This window comes from Erythranthe guttata, chromosome 12 (genome assembly GCF_056151865.1).
Source record: "Erythranthe guttata isolate IM_541 chromosome 12, IM_541, whole genome shotgun sequence".
NCBI classification, from domain to species: Eukaryota; Viridiplantae; Streptophyta; class Magnoliopsida; order Lamiales; family Phrymaceae; genus Erythranthe; species Erythranthe guttata.
In genome coordinates, this window is record NC_142544.1 from 8063147 (window position 1) to 8081433 (window position 18287).

The 18287-nt window shown below is 31.9% G+C and overlaps 1 protein-coding gene across 1 annotated transcript; it reads left to right on the plus strand.

Moving 5' to 3' along the window:
* The first annotated feature begins 13839 nt into the window (after positions 1–13839).
* LOC148766376 (major latex protein 15-like) lies at positions 13840–14859 on the plus strand. Its single transcript, XM_088827003.1, has 2 exons — positions 13840–14076; positions 14501–14859. Exons 1-2 carry the CDS (start codon positions 13890–13892, stop codon positions 14752–14754), a joined length of 441 nt encoding a protein of 146 aa, XP_088683129.1. The 5' UTR covers positions 13840–13889; the 3' UTR covers positions 14755–14859.
* The last annotated feature ends 3428 nt before the right edge of the window (positions 14860–18287 follow it).

Here is an 18287-nt window from a genome sequence, read left to right on the forward strand (position 1 = left end):
AATCACATCAAAATATGCCCTGTGCTACATACTCTACTCGTTACATTCTACCTCTATTTTTCTTTTCTTTTTTCTTTTTTTTTGACCACAAAAATTAAGAGGTAATATGCAATACCTCTTATTTAGAAAATATTTTGAAACCCAATTAACTTTAAAGACTTTTTTCAAAACTCAAATCCCAATCTGAATTAGTGAGACCTCTGGTCAGACATGATAAGATTAAAGTGTACATATGTTAGGTTTTTATCGTGATATAATTTTATTTCTCACTTTTGTATACCTCTCCCTCTCACTCACCCTCTCTCTCTCTCTCCCCGCTCACCTCACTACACCTAGTCGTCCGCCTCGGAGATGCCACCGTTATTCGCGCACTCGTCACTGTCGGCCGGCCGAAATTAAATTTCTCCTCTTCTTCTTAATTAGAAAATTATAAATTCATCCCACTCTCTATTTTATTCACCGTACCGTCGTTGTCGCCTCCTCCCCCTCCCCCTTTCGTTATTTTCGATTTTTTTCTTTTTTTTTTTCTCTCCAGGTTGGAAACAGCAGCATCAACGTGACTACTCTGGTTCGAATATGACTATTGTTGATTCACTCGGTTAGTGATTTATTATTTTCTCGTGTTTATTGTTTCTCTCGATTTCTCTCACTTTACACAACCATCGTCTCTACATAGATTTGTACACCACTACCGTTGCCGCCGTCTCCTCCTTCGTTTCCACGTAAGGCTCTTCTCTCTTTTTCGTAATCTTTCTAGATTTCTCAGGGTTTTTTTTTTTTTTTTTTTTTTTTTCAAATTTGTCCACCACCACCACCACCACCACCGTCGCCGCCTCTCTCACTTTCTTTCATTCACCATTGCCGTTGTCGTCGACTCCCCATGTCTCTCTTTCGTTATTTTTCTATCTTTATTTATGTACTTTTGATTTTTATTTTTTATTTTTTATTTTTTATTTTTTATTTTTTTATTTTTTTATTTTTTTTTTCAGAACAGAAAATACAGTTTCAGATCTGAACAACAGCAGTAACATGACTATTGTCGTATTCGAATATGACTATTGTTGAATATGTTTGTAGTCATATTCGAATATGTTCTATCTTCTCGTTTTCAAGTTGTCTTCTAATAACTAAATTCAAAATTGTTATTTTTTGTGTGGATTGTGATTGGATTGTTTTCGTAAACAATAGGAAATCTTCGTTGTTTTATATAATTTGGTAAACATGACTATACCACACTATATAATCGGAATATAATCGGAATTTTTAAGTTGAAAATGTAAAAAATTGCAATATAAAGAAAAAATATGTCTACATAGTCACATATAGTCATATTCAACTTTAGTCATATTCGGAGTTGTAAACCGGTCGAGAAAAAAAAATCATTTTTTTGTTAAAAAAAAAATATTCAAAAAAATATTAAAAAATAAAAAAAATAAAAAAAAATCATTTTTTTATGATTTGGTAGAATTTTTTTAGGAATTTGAAAGCAGATTTTTAGGAATTAGATTATTGTTATGGAAAGAGAGAAAAAAAGAATAACTAAGACTAATTATGCTAATTGACATAAGGGTAGAATTGAGAATACAATTTCTAGGGGATCATCACAAGGAAATATTTAAGGGGTGGACATATCACCATTTATTATCTATATGAGGGGTTTATTGCTAATGACCCGAAAAATTAAATCTTATTTCTAAATTTCTATTTCAAAACTACCCCTATATTTGTTGAAATCTTATGTTTGTTGAAAGCAAATTACTCATCACTCAAATTATTGAATGCAGTATATTTCATTTGAGGGGTCATTAGCAATAACCCCCTCCTATGGTAATATATTCATACCATAATTCTTCCTTTGTGATAGCTCGTAAAGTATTTATTCCCTATATTGCTCTTGTAGCAATTATCAAGATTTGTAACACGTAAGTCCTAACCATGGTTTTCGAAATCCCTAATAATAGAGGCGCATAAATCCTTATTATTTAATAAGTAGCATTGATATATTTTTTCCTATTATAACTGCTTCCAAATAAAAAAAAATCAAATTACATAAAATTCGCTGAACAAAATGCACGAAAGTGGAAACTCCCCCAAATCGAAAATTCCTTGCATCGAAACTGCAGTCTCATACCAAAAAATCGAAAACATTTGGTACAACGTCATACATGCATCACCCCCTACTAGTCATATACATTCTCTGGTTTTGGTTTGAAGTAGTCACATTCAAATCTCGATATAGGCATTAACATAACAGTGAGAATATGACTATTATGTGACTAGGTTGTGTATAATATTTAATTAACATAATGTAGAAGCATAATTATTAAGATAACAGTAAGAATCTGACTATTATGTGATTGTGCTTTGTAAAACAGTGTAATTAACAGACAGTAGAATAATGATTCTTAACAAAACAGCGAGTATATGACTACGGTGTGTATAACAGTGACTGAACAAGACAGTGGGAATATGACTATTATGTGACTAGGTTCTGCGTAATGTGATTACAGAAAATGAGTACAAGTAATCGATACTTGAAAAATCTTGCAACATTAATAACAAAATACATTGTAAACAGAAAAAAATGACTACAAAAAAAAAAAAAAAAAAAAATAAAACAAAGAAAACTCTGCATAAAATCAAGACATAATACGTGAAAAGCAAACAATCAAATATACTCTAAAAACGATAAGATCACGATAAAGTGACTACATATGTCTGCTGCTGTAAGGAAAATAAAACATTGAAATCACATTATCCATCATGAAAAAATAACCCCCAACAATGGTCATCAAACATGTTTTTTTGTTGTGGTAGTCAATTCGATTGCACCGACTGCACTTAATCTTTCGTTTGATCTTCTCTGTCAAATATGACTACTCTATTAAACATATGCAGCACTAAAAAAAAGGACAAATATGACTAAGCTGTTAAATATGATTACTCTGTAAAATATGACTACTCTGTAAAATACACTGCCCCACTACCGACTAATCTTTTAATTCAATTGTTGCACTCCAAAAAAAATTGAAACGTGACACTAAATTTCAAGTAGCGCAAAAAAAAAAAAAACATTTAAAGCACACACATCCCTTCGCAACCGTGACTATTCTGTAAATCGAGTAGTAACAATTCTTTGCGTACACCTCAGACGACACAAAATACCATAACATTTTGTTCGGAAAAAAACAAACGCTGAATCTTATGATCTAAACAGCGTAATCCGTATTTAAAAAAAAAAAAAAAGCAATCCATAATCTATAACCTTTTTCACACAACTTTCCTTCAATAAACAAACACAGAGTGATAGAAGACGACGACAAAACACCTCGACCTCGCCCAAAATTGACATGCGTCCGCGACTAATGAACTCAGGCCTATAGAATCAAGAGAAAATCAAGGTGCGAATATCACGCCCGCTGAAATCATGACTGCAAAAGAGGAAATAGTTATGAAAATTTAAAGGGGTTCCACTAATTAAGATTTGAATGTGGGTATGGGCCAAAGTCCTAAAAGTCAAATGAATTTTACTTATAATATTTTCCATTTCCATTTAAGGGGATTGCATATTTTTTTTTGATAACCAGAAAGAATTTTATTCAATCGAAACCAAATCCGGAGGAAGAAATGGACCCTCCATGTTAACAATAACTGGGTAGCTCGCAAGAGCATGAGCTAGCTTATTACACGAACGCTTCATAAAAGAAAACATGCAACTATGAAAAGACAGCATACAAGATCTAATATCTTCTACGAATGCACCAAACGAGGTGAAAAGAGGATCCTCCTTTTGGACTGCCGTAATAACTTGGAGCGAATCTCCTTCGATGATAATGGATGGCCATCCTTTCGCCGAGGCTTTGAGAATTGCTTTAAGCACTGCGTGCAGTGGCGGAGCCAGGAATTCGAGACAGGGTGGGCTTAACATTAACGGGGGTAGGGGGGCAGCGCCCCCGATTTTTTTTTTTTTTTGATTCATTCACATAAAAATATAGCACAAAATAACTACAAATTTATAAACTTAAACTAATATAAGCTATATTAAATTACTTGGGTGGGTGGGCTTAACATTGACGGGGTTCGGGGGCAGCGCCCCCGATTTTTTTTTTATTCATTAACATAAAATAGCATAAAATAACCACAAATTATAAACTTCAACTAATATAACATAAATTTTTTGATAGATAAGCTAAACTAAATTACTTGGGTGGGCTAAATTAAACTATTTGGGGGGCTAATTATATATAGATATAATATATAGTATAAATTTTTAAATAATGAGAGTGGGCTGGAGCCCACCCTTGCCAAAGGGTGGCTCCGCCACTGACTGCGTGTGCTTCGCCATCCACCGGCCTTACTTTTCCATGAATTGTTTCCACGCTCCACCAGAGAATGGAGCCCGTACAGTCCCTCGCGACCAAAGATACCCTATAGAAATTCTTATCCCGCGGAAGCGCTGCATCACAATTGATCTTCACAACGCCGTTTGGGGGAGGGGTCCAGACCACCGGAGAAGGTTGCTGATAACATGGTAGTTAATCTCGCGATATACCGCGATATATATCGTGATACGGTACTGTTCCAATCAAAACGATACAACTCGGGTTATGTATCGCTTATTGATAAATACCGTTAAATAACGCGAGATATCGTATCGTATCGTCGTATCACGATACGATACGATATTTACAATATTAGTTGAGAATTAAAAAAAACGAAAAAAAGAAGAAACGCAATCAGTTGCTCTGAAAAATGAATTTGAACAAATTTCTTCAATATCCCAACCTTAATTCACACTTTTCTCTTCAATCCCTTCACCAATCCTTACAATATCATAACCCTAATTCAATTTCTATGAATTCTTGCGATTTTAATTTTGCAATTCAAGACCGATTCAAGGCGTTTTTTGATTGGATTTTGCGATTGATAATGATGAAGCCAATCCTTAAAAATTGGTGGATGAGGACGATTTAAGTGACATTGATGTAGGGGTGAGTTCGGGACGGGATTTCGGGAATTCGGGATTTTCGGGATCGGGATTTCGGGATTCGGTATACAAATTTCAAATCCCAATCCCGTCCCAAACTATTAAATCCTGGTTATATCGGTATCCCTAAATATTTCGGGAATCGGGATTGGGATCGGGAAATCCCATATTTTGCCTAAAAACTAAGAAATATTGCATCTTTTTTCCATTAGTATCATTTTATATACTAAACCAACTTGAATATATTATATACATACTATTGTTCTTGCCTTATTTATTTTTACCACAAAACTTGGAACAAATAATATTTTAAAAATTTAAAAATAAGTTGAAACAATATATTTTATATTGTATTTCTCATCTCCTTGACACTATATGTATATATATGTGTGTGTGTGTGTGTGTGTATTTTATTATTTTTTTTTCTTTTTAATCCTAATTCGGGATTAAAATATCCCGATCGGGATTGAACCAATTCCCTAATACCGATCCCATATTTGTTCCTAATCCCAATCCCGAATCCCGTAATCCCGAATTCCCGAAGTTTTAGTCCCAAATAGTAAAATTCCGATCGGGACGGGACGGGATCCCGAATCCCGATCCCAAATGCCCAGCCCTACATTGATGTTTAAAATTATAAGTGATCGAATATTTTCACAAACTAGGTATTCGAATTTGAATTTAAGGCCCATTTCGCTAAAGTTTATTTTAAACAACTAATAAACTCTTACATACTTTAACATCTGATAAGTTGTTTTAAGAGTTGATAAGTTGTTACGTTTTATTTTTAGAATTATTTTTTTTCAAGTGTTTAGATAATAATCTTACAAGATATTTTTACTCATTATAAGATCTTAACTAAATAGGCGGGGTAAATGTACTTTTCTAAAAACTTCAACAACTTATATTTTGAATTTTTAAGATCTTTGAAAAAATTACCTAACACGTTGGAAGAGCTTATAAGCTCTTTAACATCTTATAAGCCTAGACAAACACTACCTAGATGATGTTATTTGATGAACAATTATATTTTTTGTCCTATTTTATAATAAGATGTTGAAACTTGAATTTATATCTATTTTGAAATGAGTAGTTTAACTTAAAAATAATAAATTTTATATGTTTATAATATTTTATATAATGTAGATATATATTTTTTCCTATTTTAATAGTTGGTTAAATATCTTACGATACGATACGATAACGATACGGTACGAGATGTGGAGCAAAACGATACGAGATGTTTTTACGATCCGATAACCATGGCTGATAAGGTTCGAATGGGGTGCATTGTGCAGATCGAAAAACAGCAAGGTAAGTGTCGCACCATTTGACCACCTCTTGGGCGTCGATCCGCTCTTCCCCATGAACGTCCTTGTTCCTATTCTCCCACGCCTTCCAGCAAACCACCATGGCAAGAGTCAGTGTCTCCAAGGTAAGCTTCTTTCGCACAAAACCAACGAATAGCTAAACGATGGGAACTCCTCGCCGCTGGTTTCGAGCTCAAAAGGTGCTCCATGCCAGACTTGCTCCATTCCCCTACATTTGCAGAGCACATGCATGGTCGTTTCAGGTTGTTTTCCAAAAAATTGACAAAAGAGATTAGCCGAAATATGTCGTCTGGTGAGCGTACTTTGGGTAGGTAGTATATCCATGGTAGCTCGCCAAAGAAATATCTTGATCTTGGGAGGAATTTGTAGTTTCCAAATCAATTTCCAAAGATGAGAGGAGGAGCTACAGCTTGACGTGTTCCATTGGCCGCTATTTCCTCTCGGAAATGGGCAGTGAGCTAGGATATTGTAATAACAGGTTTTTACCGAAAATTATCCAGATTGTGAATAGTGCCTCACCACCCTATCATTAGCATGCAAACTGCCAATTGGAACAGCTAAGATCCTTTGGCGATCAATTGGCCAAAAAATTTCGTTAATCAGCTCAATATTCCACGAGCGAGACTCATTGTCAATAATGTCCGAAACTCTATTCGGAAAGGAAGAGTGCATTGGCCTCCGGGTGAGGACGTGGTAGTTCCCGTCATCCAAGAGCCACGGGTCTACCCAAATTGAGTTGTCCATGATAGACACCGATTAAGGAAATAGAGATAAACACTCAAACTACAATAAAAGATAAAATAAAGGTAGATTTAATGCAAGAATCTTAAACATAAAATCCACCAAGTAGGTTGTCCGTATGGAGAGGATAATGCTCGAGAATTTCATACATAATACTAATTCAGATACCCCAAAAAACTAACAAGGAAAAACTATTTATATAAAACTAACATTAACTTCCTAATAACTAAATAGAAACTGCTCCTCTGGAGCAGTTATCTTCACAATTAATAACATTTGAACCGATGAACTTCCAATATTTGGTAAAGAATAAAACTGGAAATTCCATCTGATTCCAGAGATTTGGTAGGAGACATTTGAGAAATAGAACATTCATGACAAACCTGTTAAAAAGTGTTTTTTTAGCTACAAGTCATTGACACCCATGATTAATTAATCTAGAGACATTCCATTTTAGTTATACACAAAAATCTGTTAGTTCATAACGAGCCTATAAACCTGGAAGATGCTAAGTTAATTATCTTTAGTAATAGTAAATCTTAAAAAAGGTTATTTTAGAACCGAATATTATTCTGAATACTTTAAACGCACTTGCAAAAATATGATTGAAGATTCCGAAAAAAAAAGTTACAATTAAGGGGCGTTTGTCAATCAAATAAGGGGTCATTACAAATAAGTCCATCAATGGGTACTTATTCATAAAAAGATCCAGACAAAAAACTCCTTTATCAATAAGTCCAAACATGGTCCAGATTTTTGTAAAGGACTAAAATAACCCCTCATACTTTAATATGCTCCAATTTCATCCTTAACTTTATTTAACAATTTGACCCCAAGTTTCACAAATTATTCAATTTTGACCCAAAACATTTTTTTTCAAGCCGGTCTCCGGCGTTGACTTTTCAACTTTTTTTTTTTTTTTTCCGGATTTTTTCGCCGGTTTCCGGCGTTGACTTTTTCGATTTTATTTTCTTTTATTTCTTTCTGTAATTTTTTTTCGTTTAAACAGCAATATTGCTGTGATTGACACTAATATTAACTATATTACTGTTAAACATAGTAAAATTAAATAAACTACAGTTTAACACAGTAATATTGCTATATTAATCTCTAGCACAATAATATTAACATAACAAAACTCATTATTATTGTGTAATAGAGTAATATTACTATATTGACCGTTCAACAAATGTAAACACAATAAAAAGCCAAAAGAATTAATATTATTGTGAGTGACAATAATATTACTATAACAACAGTAATATTACCGTCAACCACAGTAATATTATTACGTTACTCTGTGAATAACTCAAACAAACAAAAAAATTCAAACAAAATAGTAATATTATTACGTTACTCCGTGAATAACTCAAACAAAACAAAAAACCAAAAAAAAAATAATATTGATGTTGTTGACAGTAATATTATTGTGTTTACAGTTATTTTATCGTCAACGACAGTAATATAATTACGTTGATTCGTCAACAAATCAAAAAAAAAAAAATAACAAATATATGAAAGTAAATTAACGTAATATATATATATATATATATATATATATATATATATATATATATATATATATATATATATATATATATATATATATATATATATATATATATATATATATATATATATATTACGTTAATTTACTTTCAACGGCAGAACAATTACATAAATGTATTGTCAACGGCAATACAATTACGTTAATTAACTGTCATTGACAGTATAATTACGTTAATTTACTGTCAATGACAGCACAATTACGGTCAACGTTTAGCGGCAAACGTAAAAAAAAAAAGAGAAAAAAAAAACCCTTAAAAAAACACTAAAAAAATCAACGCTGGAAACCAACGAAAAAATCCAGAAGAAAAGAAAAGAAAGAAAGAAAGAAAAACAAAAGTCAACGCCGGAAACCGGCGAAAAAATCCGGAAGAAAATAAAAAAAACGAAAAGTCAACGCCGGAATCCGTTGGCAATATTTATTTTTGAAAAAAAAGAGTCAAAATTGGATTCTTGTCGACAAAATTAATTAAATTGGGGTTACAATTAAGAATTGGGTATAAAGGGTTGGGGGTAATATTGACATATATGTTTCTTTTATTTATAATAAATATTAAAGGGATGAGCTTATTGGTGAAAGAGATATAATCCATTACCCTAGACTAATAAAAATGTTTGGTTGTGGACTTATGCACAAATACACCATCAAGTAATCAACCGAACCGTACTGGGCCAATAATCCGGTATATGTCATATATATATATATATATATATATATATATATATATATATATATATATATATATATATATATATCGAGCCAAAACATTCAATTCAATAATAGGTAAGAATCTTTTAGAAATTTGTTATTCGGTACTCATGGGTCCAAAACCAAATCAAACTATAAAGTGAAAGGAATGTCTCACAGTGATTTAATAGTAAAAAGTTTTTTGAACTTTCCTGTATTTTAATATTCAACATAATGAACATTTGAAGGTACATAATCTCTTGCCTACTTAACCGTCTTCAAGCATTAAATTTGCTATCAACATGCTACATCATCTGACTTGATCGTCGGAGTGTAGGAGAATGTATATTCCTTCCAGTAACGAGTGCTCGTGACATTGAACTCACATTCCCAATCAACTCTCCAGCTCGACTCTCGAACTACCAATCTTGATTGATCCCGCATCAGGTACGTATACAATATTGGTGGTGGGTATATACCATACTGAATAACAAAATATTATATATATTTAGTGATTTATATAACTTTTTAGTTTATTAGTTATCAAATACACTTAGCTCAATTGCAATTGACTACGATTGAGAGAATGTTCCGAGTGATTTTAACTTGACTTACATTTCATTCTCCCGGAACAAATTTGAGCAAGAAGAGGATAACTACATAGACTAATTATGTTCGATGCGGAGTAGAGGTAGAAGATCTTCGTCATTGCGTTGCTCTGTGTTCATTTACAAGACAAGTATGTGTTGGAATTTTCATGATTTTCAATAATTAATATTGAGTAATATTAATTAAATTATGTAAGGATTAATTTCATTTATTTACTTGATCATAATCATGAAGTGAAGTAAATGAAAATTGTCTTGAGTAAATGGTTAAAGTTCAAAAGATGTGTGCTCGATGTGATCGAGTTATAGGACTAGTTTGGGTTTAATTAGGTGTCCACAAATATTACTTTTGGGGACATTTAGTAATTAGTCAAATTAATTGACCCAAAATCTAAATAATAAAATATTGGGCTCAAACCAAATATTTAATTAATTGCCCATGACCAATTAAATTTCCTACGTTTTGAACTCGGTGAAAAGAACAAACACAACTCTCTGCTTCTTCTTCCAACCATTGCAACCCTCTATGAATGAATCTCTACCGCCTATAAGGCAGAAGCTGGCCAATTCTGTACTGAATTTAATCGGCAATTAAGAGATAGTTCTTCATATTCTTCTTTTTCTTCGTCAAAGTTTCGTTCGTTGTTCAAGTTCGCCGTGGGTCGAATATTCATGCAAATATTTGACAACCGATCGTTGTACCTTGGGATACTACCGGGAAGAGACTGTGCACCGTTGATAGCCCGAAAATATTGTCTTAAGGGAATTGCTTTGGCAAGCCTCGATCGTTCTTTGTGTTTTTAACAATTCTTCTTTTCGACAAATAAGTAAGTATTTCCGTTTACGCAAATTGTTATTTATAACTATACCAATAGTATGGACTTTGTCGTCGTCAGTACATATGTGGAATGAAATGGAACATTGCTTTATTGGTTCATACATATGCAAAAATCGACGGATCTTGAGGTCTTTCTGAATTGCGTGGTGTGATATGTTGGGCTCTTTGGTATTATCGCAGTATAACTTTTTTCGAATCAGATTCGATCGATGCCATTGACGTCAACAAGTTTCAAGTCTCAGACTTTTTTCGAATGAGATTCGATCTACAGTTGCCCACGTAGCACCGACTTCGCCTAGATCACATACTCGTATGCAGTAGTTTTACTATTCAATCTACTCAAATAAGTGATACAACATCAAAATAGTATGAGCGATTCAAGTGTCTTTGAGCTATTAAATAAATTGAAGAAGTTGAAGGTCACTACATTTGAACTAGCAATCAAATCTATTAAACTTACATGTCATCAGAATGCAAGGAAAAACATAAAAGATAAACAAAAATGAATTGTCAGATAATTAGAAAATCATAGGCCGTTTGCTTGGCAAGATAAGATTAGCCAAGATAATATTAAATAGTCTAATGAAACACAATTATTTTATTGAAGTTTGCGACGTCCAATAAAAAGAACCACACTAGAAGGCAAGATAAGCCAAGATAAGCCATGATTACATAATTTTGGCGGGTCGATCCGGCAATTTATTGGCGATACCAAACATCAAATTAAGTCCAACTATTTAGTTAATCTTGACTTATCTTAGCAACCAAACGGGGTCTTAATAAAATGGATTTTTCAGTTATAATTATAATGGCCTAGCCATGAGGGTGAGTTATGTTGGTTTTTATTTTCTTTTTTCCATCTCAACTAGAGAAAGATCTATCTTGCTATTACCAAATGATAAAGCAATCAAAGCATATAGAAATAAATATATAGGAATAGTCATTCGATAAACCCGACTATACGGAAATTTCGGTGAACTAAAAATTTGGCATGCCAAATTTCATACTGTTTACCGAACCAAAATATGCGATTCGGTTTGGTATTTTCCAAATTACAGAAAAGTTCTAATAAAATAAATATTAAATCATTTTACAATATAAATAATAAATTATAGTAAAAGTAGTAATATTAAATATAAATAAATATGTATAAAATAGTATATACAATAATAGATAAAAACATATACAATAATAGAATTATCATAATTATTTTCAGATATCAAAATTTGAACAAAAATGGTTACATATAATTCCAATTTCAATTCCAAAAATTTCAGATAAATCGGAAATCGAAATGAATTAATTTGATCCAAAGACGGAAAATTTCTGATTGGAATTGGCGGATCTGAAATACGTTCCGACTTGGAACCCTAGTGCCGACAAAGGAAATAGATCAATTAAGTCATGAACACAAGTACACAACTCAATTAATCTAGTTCAATTGTGATGAACTTATTCCTAATCCGTAAATAACATTATATATAGCCCACCTTTGTCCAAATTATTTTACAATATATAAAAGTCTACCACGTCTAATTAGTTCACCAGCATATTTTACCTAACTCATGTACATTTAATCTTTAAACCACACCAACGAAATATATAATCATGTACCTGACTTTGTCTTAAAATTGTAGGCCCAAAATCCAAGGCCATATACCCGAAGCTTGCGGTGGGTTTTTTTGGGGTTAGAGGTAGCGCCCCGAGAAAAAAAAATTATGTTCAGAAGATATTGCTAAAATAGGTCTATGTCGTTTGTTTTTAATTGAAATGTATATATTATAATCTTGTCATATTTCAACAAAATTAATAATAATAATTAATCAAAATGATTCAAATAATGTATTGCACTTAATATTTTGAAGATAAGGTTGTGCTTCTTTAGAGGGAAGCAAGCGCGCCAAGTTAATAACAATTCACGTCTACTTTTTCATCTACTTTTTTTTTTTCAAAAAGGAAGATTTCAGCTGTCTTCGAAAAACAAGGTCAAAATGAAATGATCGGCTTTCGCGAAAGTTCCTTTGAGCGGTGCTTGTTCCAGACATTGTCCTAGATTATTTTTTGAGGTATTGAGTAAGAAAATATAAAATAAAATAAATAGTCATAAATTTTACTTAAAATAGTAAGTGTTGACAATTTTATTTTATACTGTTATTGTAAATATAATATATAAAAAGATTATTATTTTAACATTATGAAGAAAAAATGAAAAAATTAAGGGTTGAGACACATATTATAAAAACTATAAGGGGGACCAAAATTAATATTCCAAAAATGTAATTACAAATTATCTAATTTTTTAATTTTTTTTAATCTTTGGGAATCCACAGCCCCTGCTCCCTTCATAGTACCTCTTTTGTGATATAGTGAATTTTCTCCTCATCTATTTTTATGTCTTTAATTTTGTGCTAGTTCTCACATATTATGTACGTAGCATCAGGCCCGGCCCAAGCCCAAATTACAAAGAAAAAACAGATAATATTTCTCCAAGAGTAGTCAATTGTAGTTTATTTATTTCTCCAAGAGTAGTCAATTGTAGTTTATTTATTTTGTGAGAAATTTATATGATCATATTTTGTGATGCAACTTAAAGAAGCTCTAATAATTATAATTATTTTGTACATAATACATTTTAATTATATTAGTCTAATTGAAACATACACAACTATACATTTATTCTATGTTATTTTTCGTAAATAATTGTACAACAAATTTCAGAGACATTGTCGTCGAACATTCATATATTTCTAGCTCGCCCTAAAAGGCTAAAACCAAATCATGGCGGCTTTACCACCATAACATTTACAATTATGGCATTATCATATATTTCTCACTAAAACACATACCCAAATTTTATTTTTATTTCTATAAAACCATTTTGTATACAATTTTCTCGTATTTTACAAGAATGACCACTATCGTACAAGAATCTTCGTTGTCTTTCAAAATCAAGAATCCGGAAAAAAGGCGCATTTTGTAAAGAAAGGAATTTTTCTATCCAATGAGGTAGCCTAATAATACAACTATTTATTCTTCATGGAAAAATATCCACATTATTTAAAGCCCCCTAAGAAAAATAGAACTTCGCTCATCAAAATTTATTATTTGGCAAAAAAAAAAAAAAAAAACTATGGCTCAGATAGCTAAGATTGAGGCCAAGGCAGAAATCAAATGTTCCCCAGCTAAGTTCTACGATTTCTGGAAATATAACATGACTCAGTTTAGCAACGTGCTTCCACATATATTCGTAAAATCTCAATTAGTCGAAGGAAAGGAGGGTCAAGATGGAAATATCAAGCTCTTGAACTATATTTTTGGTATGTATTTTGCATTTCTTTTCTTTCAGTTTACTAATTCTCTAGCTATTTGCCATATTAAAAGTTTTTAAATCAGTTATTAATAAATTTAATGCAATTTCCTCGATCGGAGAGTTTCTTGACAATTTCTTGTGACGAAAAATAATTTCGTCACACTAATTTATTACAAATCTTTTCGAACTAATTTTTTGCGTGCATGAGTGGTACATGAACCCGAAATCCACTTTACATGGAGTCGTCTAATTCACCTCCAAAATACTCATTTCGAATCGAAGTACTTCAATTTAAATACAACATAAAACCCTAAAAAAGAATTCATTCAAACAAGAAGTTCGATGAGTTTATTATTATGAATTCGAAATACTTAAGAAATTTTTCAATCCAAATGGAAAGCAATTAAGGATTATGATTTGATACAATTTAGGTAAGCCGGTGTATGTGAAGGTGAAGACTGAAGAAATAAACGATAAAGAGAGATCCATAGCCTTTGTAGCACTTGAAGGAGAGGTTAAGAAGGAGTACAACAGTTTCGTGGCTAGGGTTACCGTCGGTGATGGATCGGTTACGTGGTGTTTGGAGTTCGAGAAAGCTAATGATTCCGTCCCGAATCCCGACGATTACGCTCAACTTTTTGTTGAGATTACCAAAGGATTGGATTCTCATCTTCTCAAGCTCTGAGAGAAACTATAGCTATATGGTTTCTCTTATATAATTGTTGTCACGAGTTACGGCTTTTTAAATAAAATTTCCCAAGAAATTATGGATATTAATTATAAATAAAAAGGCATATATATATACAGGACCGTTCCTAGGAATTCAGGGGCCTAGGCGAGGTTTAAAGAACAATTGAAAACAGATGGCCCTATCAGATGAACCATTTTTTTTATTAATGGATGTTCGAAATTGAATGTAGTAAAAAAAAATATTTTATATTTTTTTCTAAAAATGAAGAAAATAAAGATTCTGGGGGTTCGGGGGCAGTGCCCACGAAATATTTTTTGAAATGTATGAATATAAAGTACCTAAAAATATGGACCAAAATTCAAAATTAACAATATGATTTGCTTGTTCACTTCCTCCCGTGACGTATATTTTTATAGCAATAGACTTCAAAAATATTTATAAACTTGAATACACTAATAAATATTGATTCTTATTTTAAAATAAAATAAGTAATTAAGACATTATAAATTAATATTTAGGGGCCCCAAGGTTAAGAAAATTTCAAAAATATCTATTGATCATTTAGTTTAAATTTATTTTAGAACCGATGTTCCAAAATATTATATATAATATTTTTTTTAAAATAATTACTAATATATAAAGTGTATATAAAATAATTTGGGGGCCCCAAATTTTCGAAAAAAATTGGGGGCCCTAGGCGACCGCCTACTTCGCCTCACCTCAGAACCGGCCCTGTATATATATATATATATATATATATATATATATATATATATATATATATATATATATGTGTGTGTGTGTGTGTGTGTGTGTGTGTGTGTGTGTATGTGTGTGGTTTCTCTATTCCGAGTGTAGCACTTATAATAATGTGTGTATTGGAGATATTAATATTAAATGATACATTTCACTAAGAGCTTAAATTTTTAGTTGAGATGGTCATTCAACAGTGTGAACCATTTAATATTTATATATCTATATACCCCATTATGTAGGGACATTTTACATTCGAAGTTTTGCACGTTAAAGTTTTGAAATATTTACCAAGGATACAAATATCTTAAATGATGAGAGTAGGGATGGCAATGGGCCGGGTATGGGGCGGGTTTTGTAATCCTCATCCCGGCCTTGCTATGGAAATCCCCATCTCCATTCTCGTTAAAATCCACAAACTTTATAAAAAGAATTCTCATACCCGCCTCATAAAATTCCCACGGGTATCGGGGCGGGTAAAAATTCCCGTCAAATTTTTTTCCTTTTCTTTTTAATAAATAAATATTCAATTTACTTATAATTTAAAGGTTTATTTCAACAAATAAACCAATATTTAATTATAATACTAATATTTAATTATATAATCGAAACCTAAAAATCCTCATTTGTAGCTAATAGTTAACATATTACTACTATTTAATTATTTATATTTAATATAATAATTAATAAATATATATTATATATATAAATCATACGGAGCGGGTACGGGGCAAGTCTAGGGGCCGGGTAAAGGCGAAACCGTCCCCGTACCCATGCCCAGTAAAAAAAAAAATCAATCCCCATACCCATCCCATTTTGTTCGGAGCGGGTCAGGGCAGGGATCCACCGGGGCGGGTCAAATTGGCATCCCTAGATGAGAGGATGGAAGTGTTACGTTTAATACATAAAGGTGGTAAAATATTACACAACCTTACTTGGAGTTTGAGAGAAAATCAAGTATAAGAAGTCGTTATTAGCCATGTACGTACTAGTTAAGTTGTTGCAATTCATCTTGACGCGGTTAACATTAAGCTAACTCGAATCACCTCAAATTTATTCTTAAACATGCAATAAATATTCAAGAACCAGGTTGATCTTGTTATATCTTCTTCAATTTGGAGAAACAAGATGTTTCCCGCGTAAAAGAAACACACGTTAGGGCACCGGAGCTTGGTTCCGGGGAAAATGCTCCGATGCTTAAGTCAATCCAAATTCAAGGGAATAATATAGAGAGAATGTACGAAAAAAATATCTGAGTTAAAATGAAATTTAATTACCATGTCTTAATAAAATTGAACAATTTATAGACTAGATCAATTAGTCATGGGTATAGAATACTAACTTGGGCTTTGACTGATGGATGGGCCCTGCACTTATAATTTCATGTTTTGAGCTTACTCATTCTAAATCGTAAGTCCATGTACATCAATCCGGTAAAAAAAAAAATGCATAGTATTTAATTAAAAAAATGAATAGTATTTAATTAAATTACTTATCTCTGAAAAGTTCGGTTAACTTGGAATCAATGAGATTTGATTAGTTCCTACTGGCTTCTTAATTATTAAGTAAATAAGATGTTTGGTTCTATAGACCTTGTATTAAATTTGTTATGTTCTGGTATAATTTTTCATATGTCTATAAAACCTCTTATTCAGTAAAATTAATTTGTAAGTTTAAGAATAAACTAGTCTTTTCCTTGTTTAACCACCTCCTATAAAATTAATTTTGGAGAAGGCGGTCGCTGGGTCGAGCTTGTCACACATGGTTAGCCTAGTGTGGTTTACATCTCTCGTATGGTTTGCAAGCTATTATACGAGAGTGTAGGTTTACCCAGTGCACCTATATGGTTGGCTGCGGGTTCCTGCATTATCAAAAAAAAAAAAAAAAAAAAAAATTTTGGAGAAGGCGTGCTACTAATTTAATGAAATTGTAGTATCTAATTGTCGGCTTTAATTTTTTTAGTGAGTTTAAATAAATACTAATTTTGTCAATCCAACGTCTCACTAACTCCTACTGTTAGTCAATATGATCTGGTATCGATAACCAAATAAGTCCATAGTTTATCAACTGAATACATGCTTTAACAATTATGTATAATGTACATGATTGATCTTACAATAAATTTAACATAACTTTGATTTAGCATTAATAGAATTTTAATTATGAAACAAATGGTGAAGTTTATTCCAAATATTTATAAATTATAGAAATTATAAGATGTAAAATTTAACCCTTAGGCTGGCTGGGAAGACAAGTGTTTGTAAATGGATCATGTGAAAAATTATGTTGTCGAATAGTTGCAATTACGTCTAACCCCACTAAAAGATAGGCATGGTTAAACCTAAAATTGCGAATGCAAATGTTACTATTGCAATTTCACCATTAAATCATACGATGTTAAAATAAGCATATAAGATGTTTTAGAGCTTATAAGTTCTTCCAAAGTGTTTGGTATATTTTTACAAAAATGTCATAATTTTTTTTTTAAAATAAGCTGTTGTAGAGCAAATAAGATCATTTTAAAAAAAATACCTCCTCCCCACCCTTTTATTTAAGATCTTATAATGAGTAAAAATAGGAAATAAGCTTATTATCCAACCATTTAAAAAAAATAATATTGAGAATAAGATGTAACAGCTTATCAACTCTTAAAACATCTTATCAGACGTAAGAACTTATCAATTATTTAAAATAAATTTAACCAAACACCATCTAAACACTTCTCTAAATTATTAGAATAATCAATTAGACTATTAAAGTATAATATGGGCATC

What these genes read in the sequence shown, in the direction of transcription:
- LOC148766376 (XM_088827003.1), top strand. Translation starts at nt 13,890, where the DNA reads ATGGCTCAGATAGCTAAGATTGAGGCCAAGGCAGAAATCAAATGTTCC. An exon ending in GCTCTTGAACTATATTTTTG is followed by an intron (nt 14,077 to 14,500) that starts GTATGTATTTTG and finishes GATACAATTTAG; the next exon opens with GTAAGCCGGTGTATGTGAAG.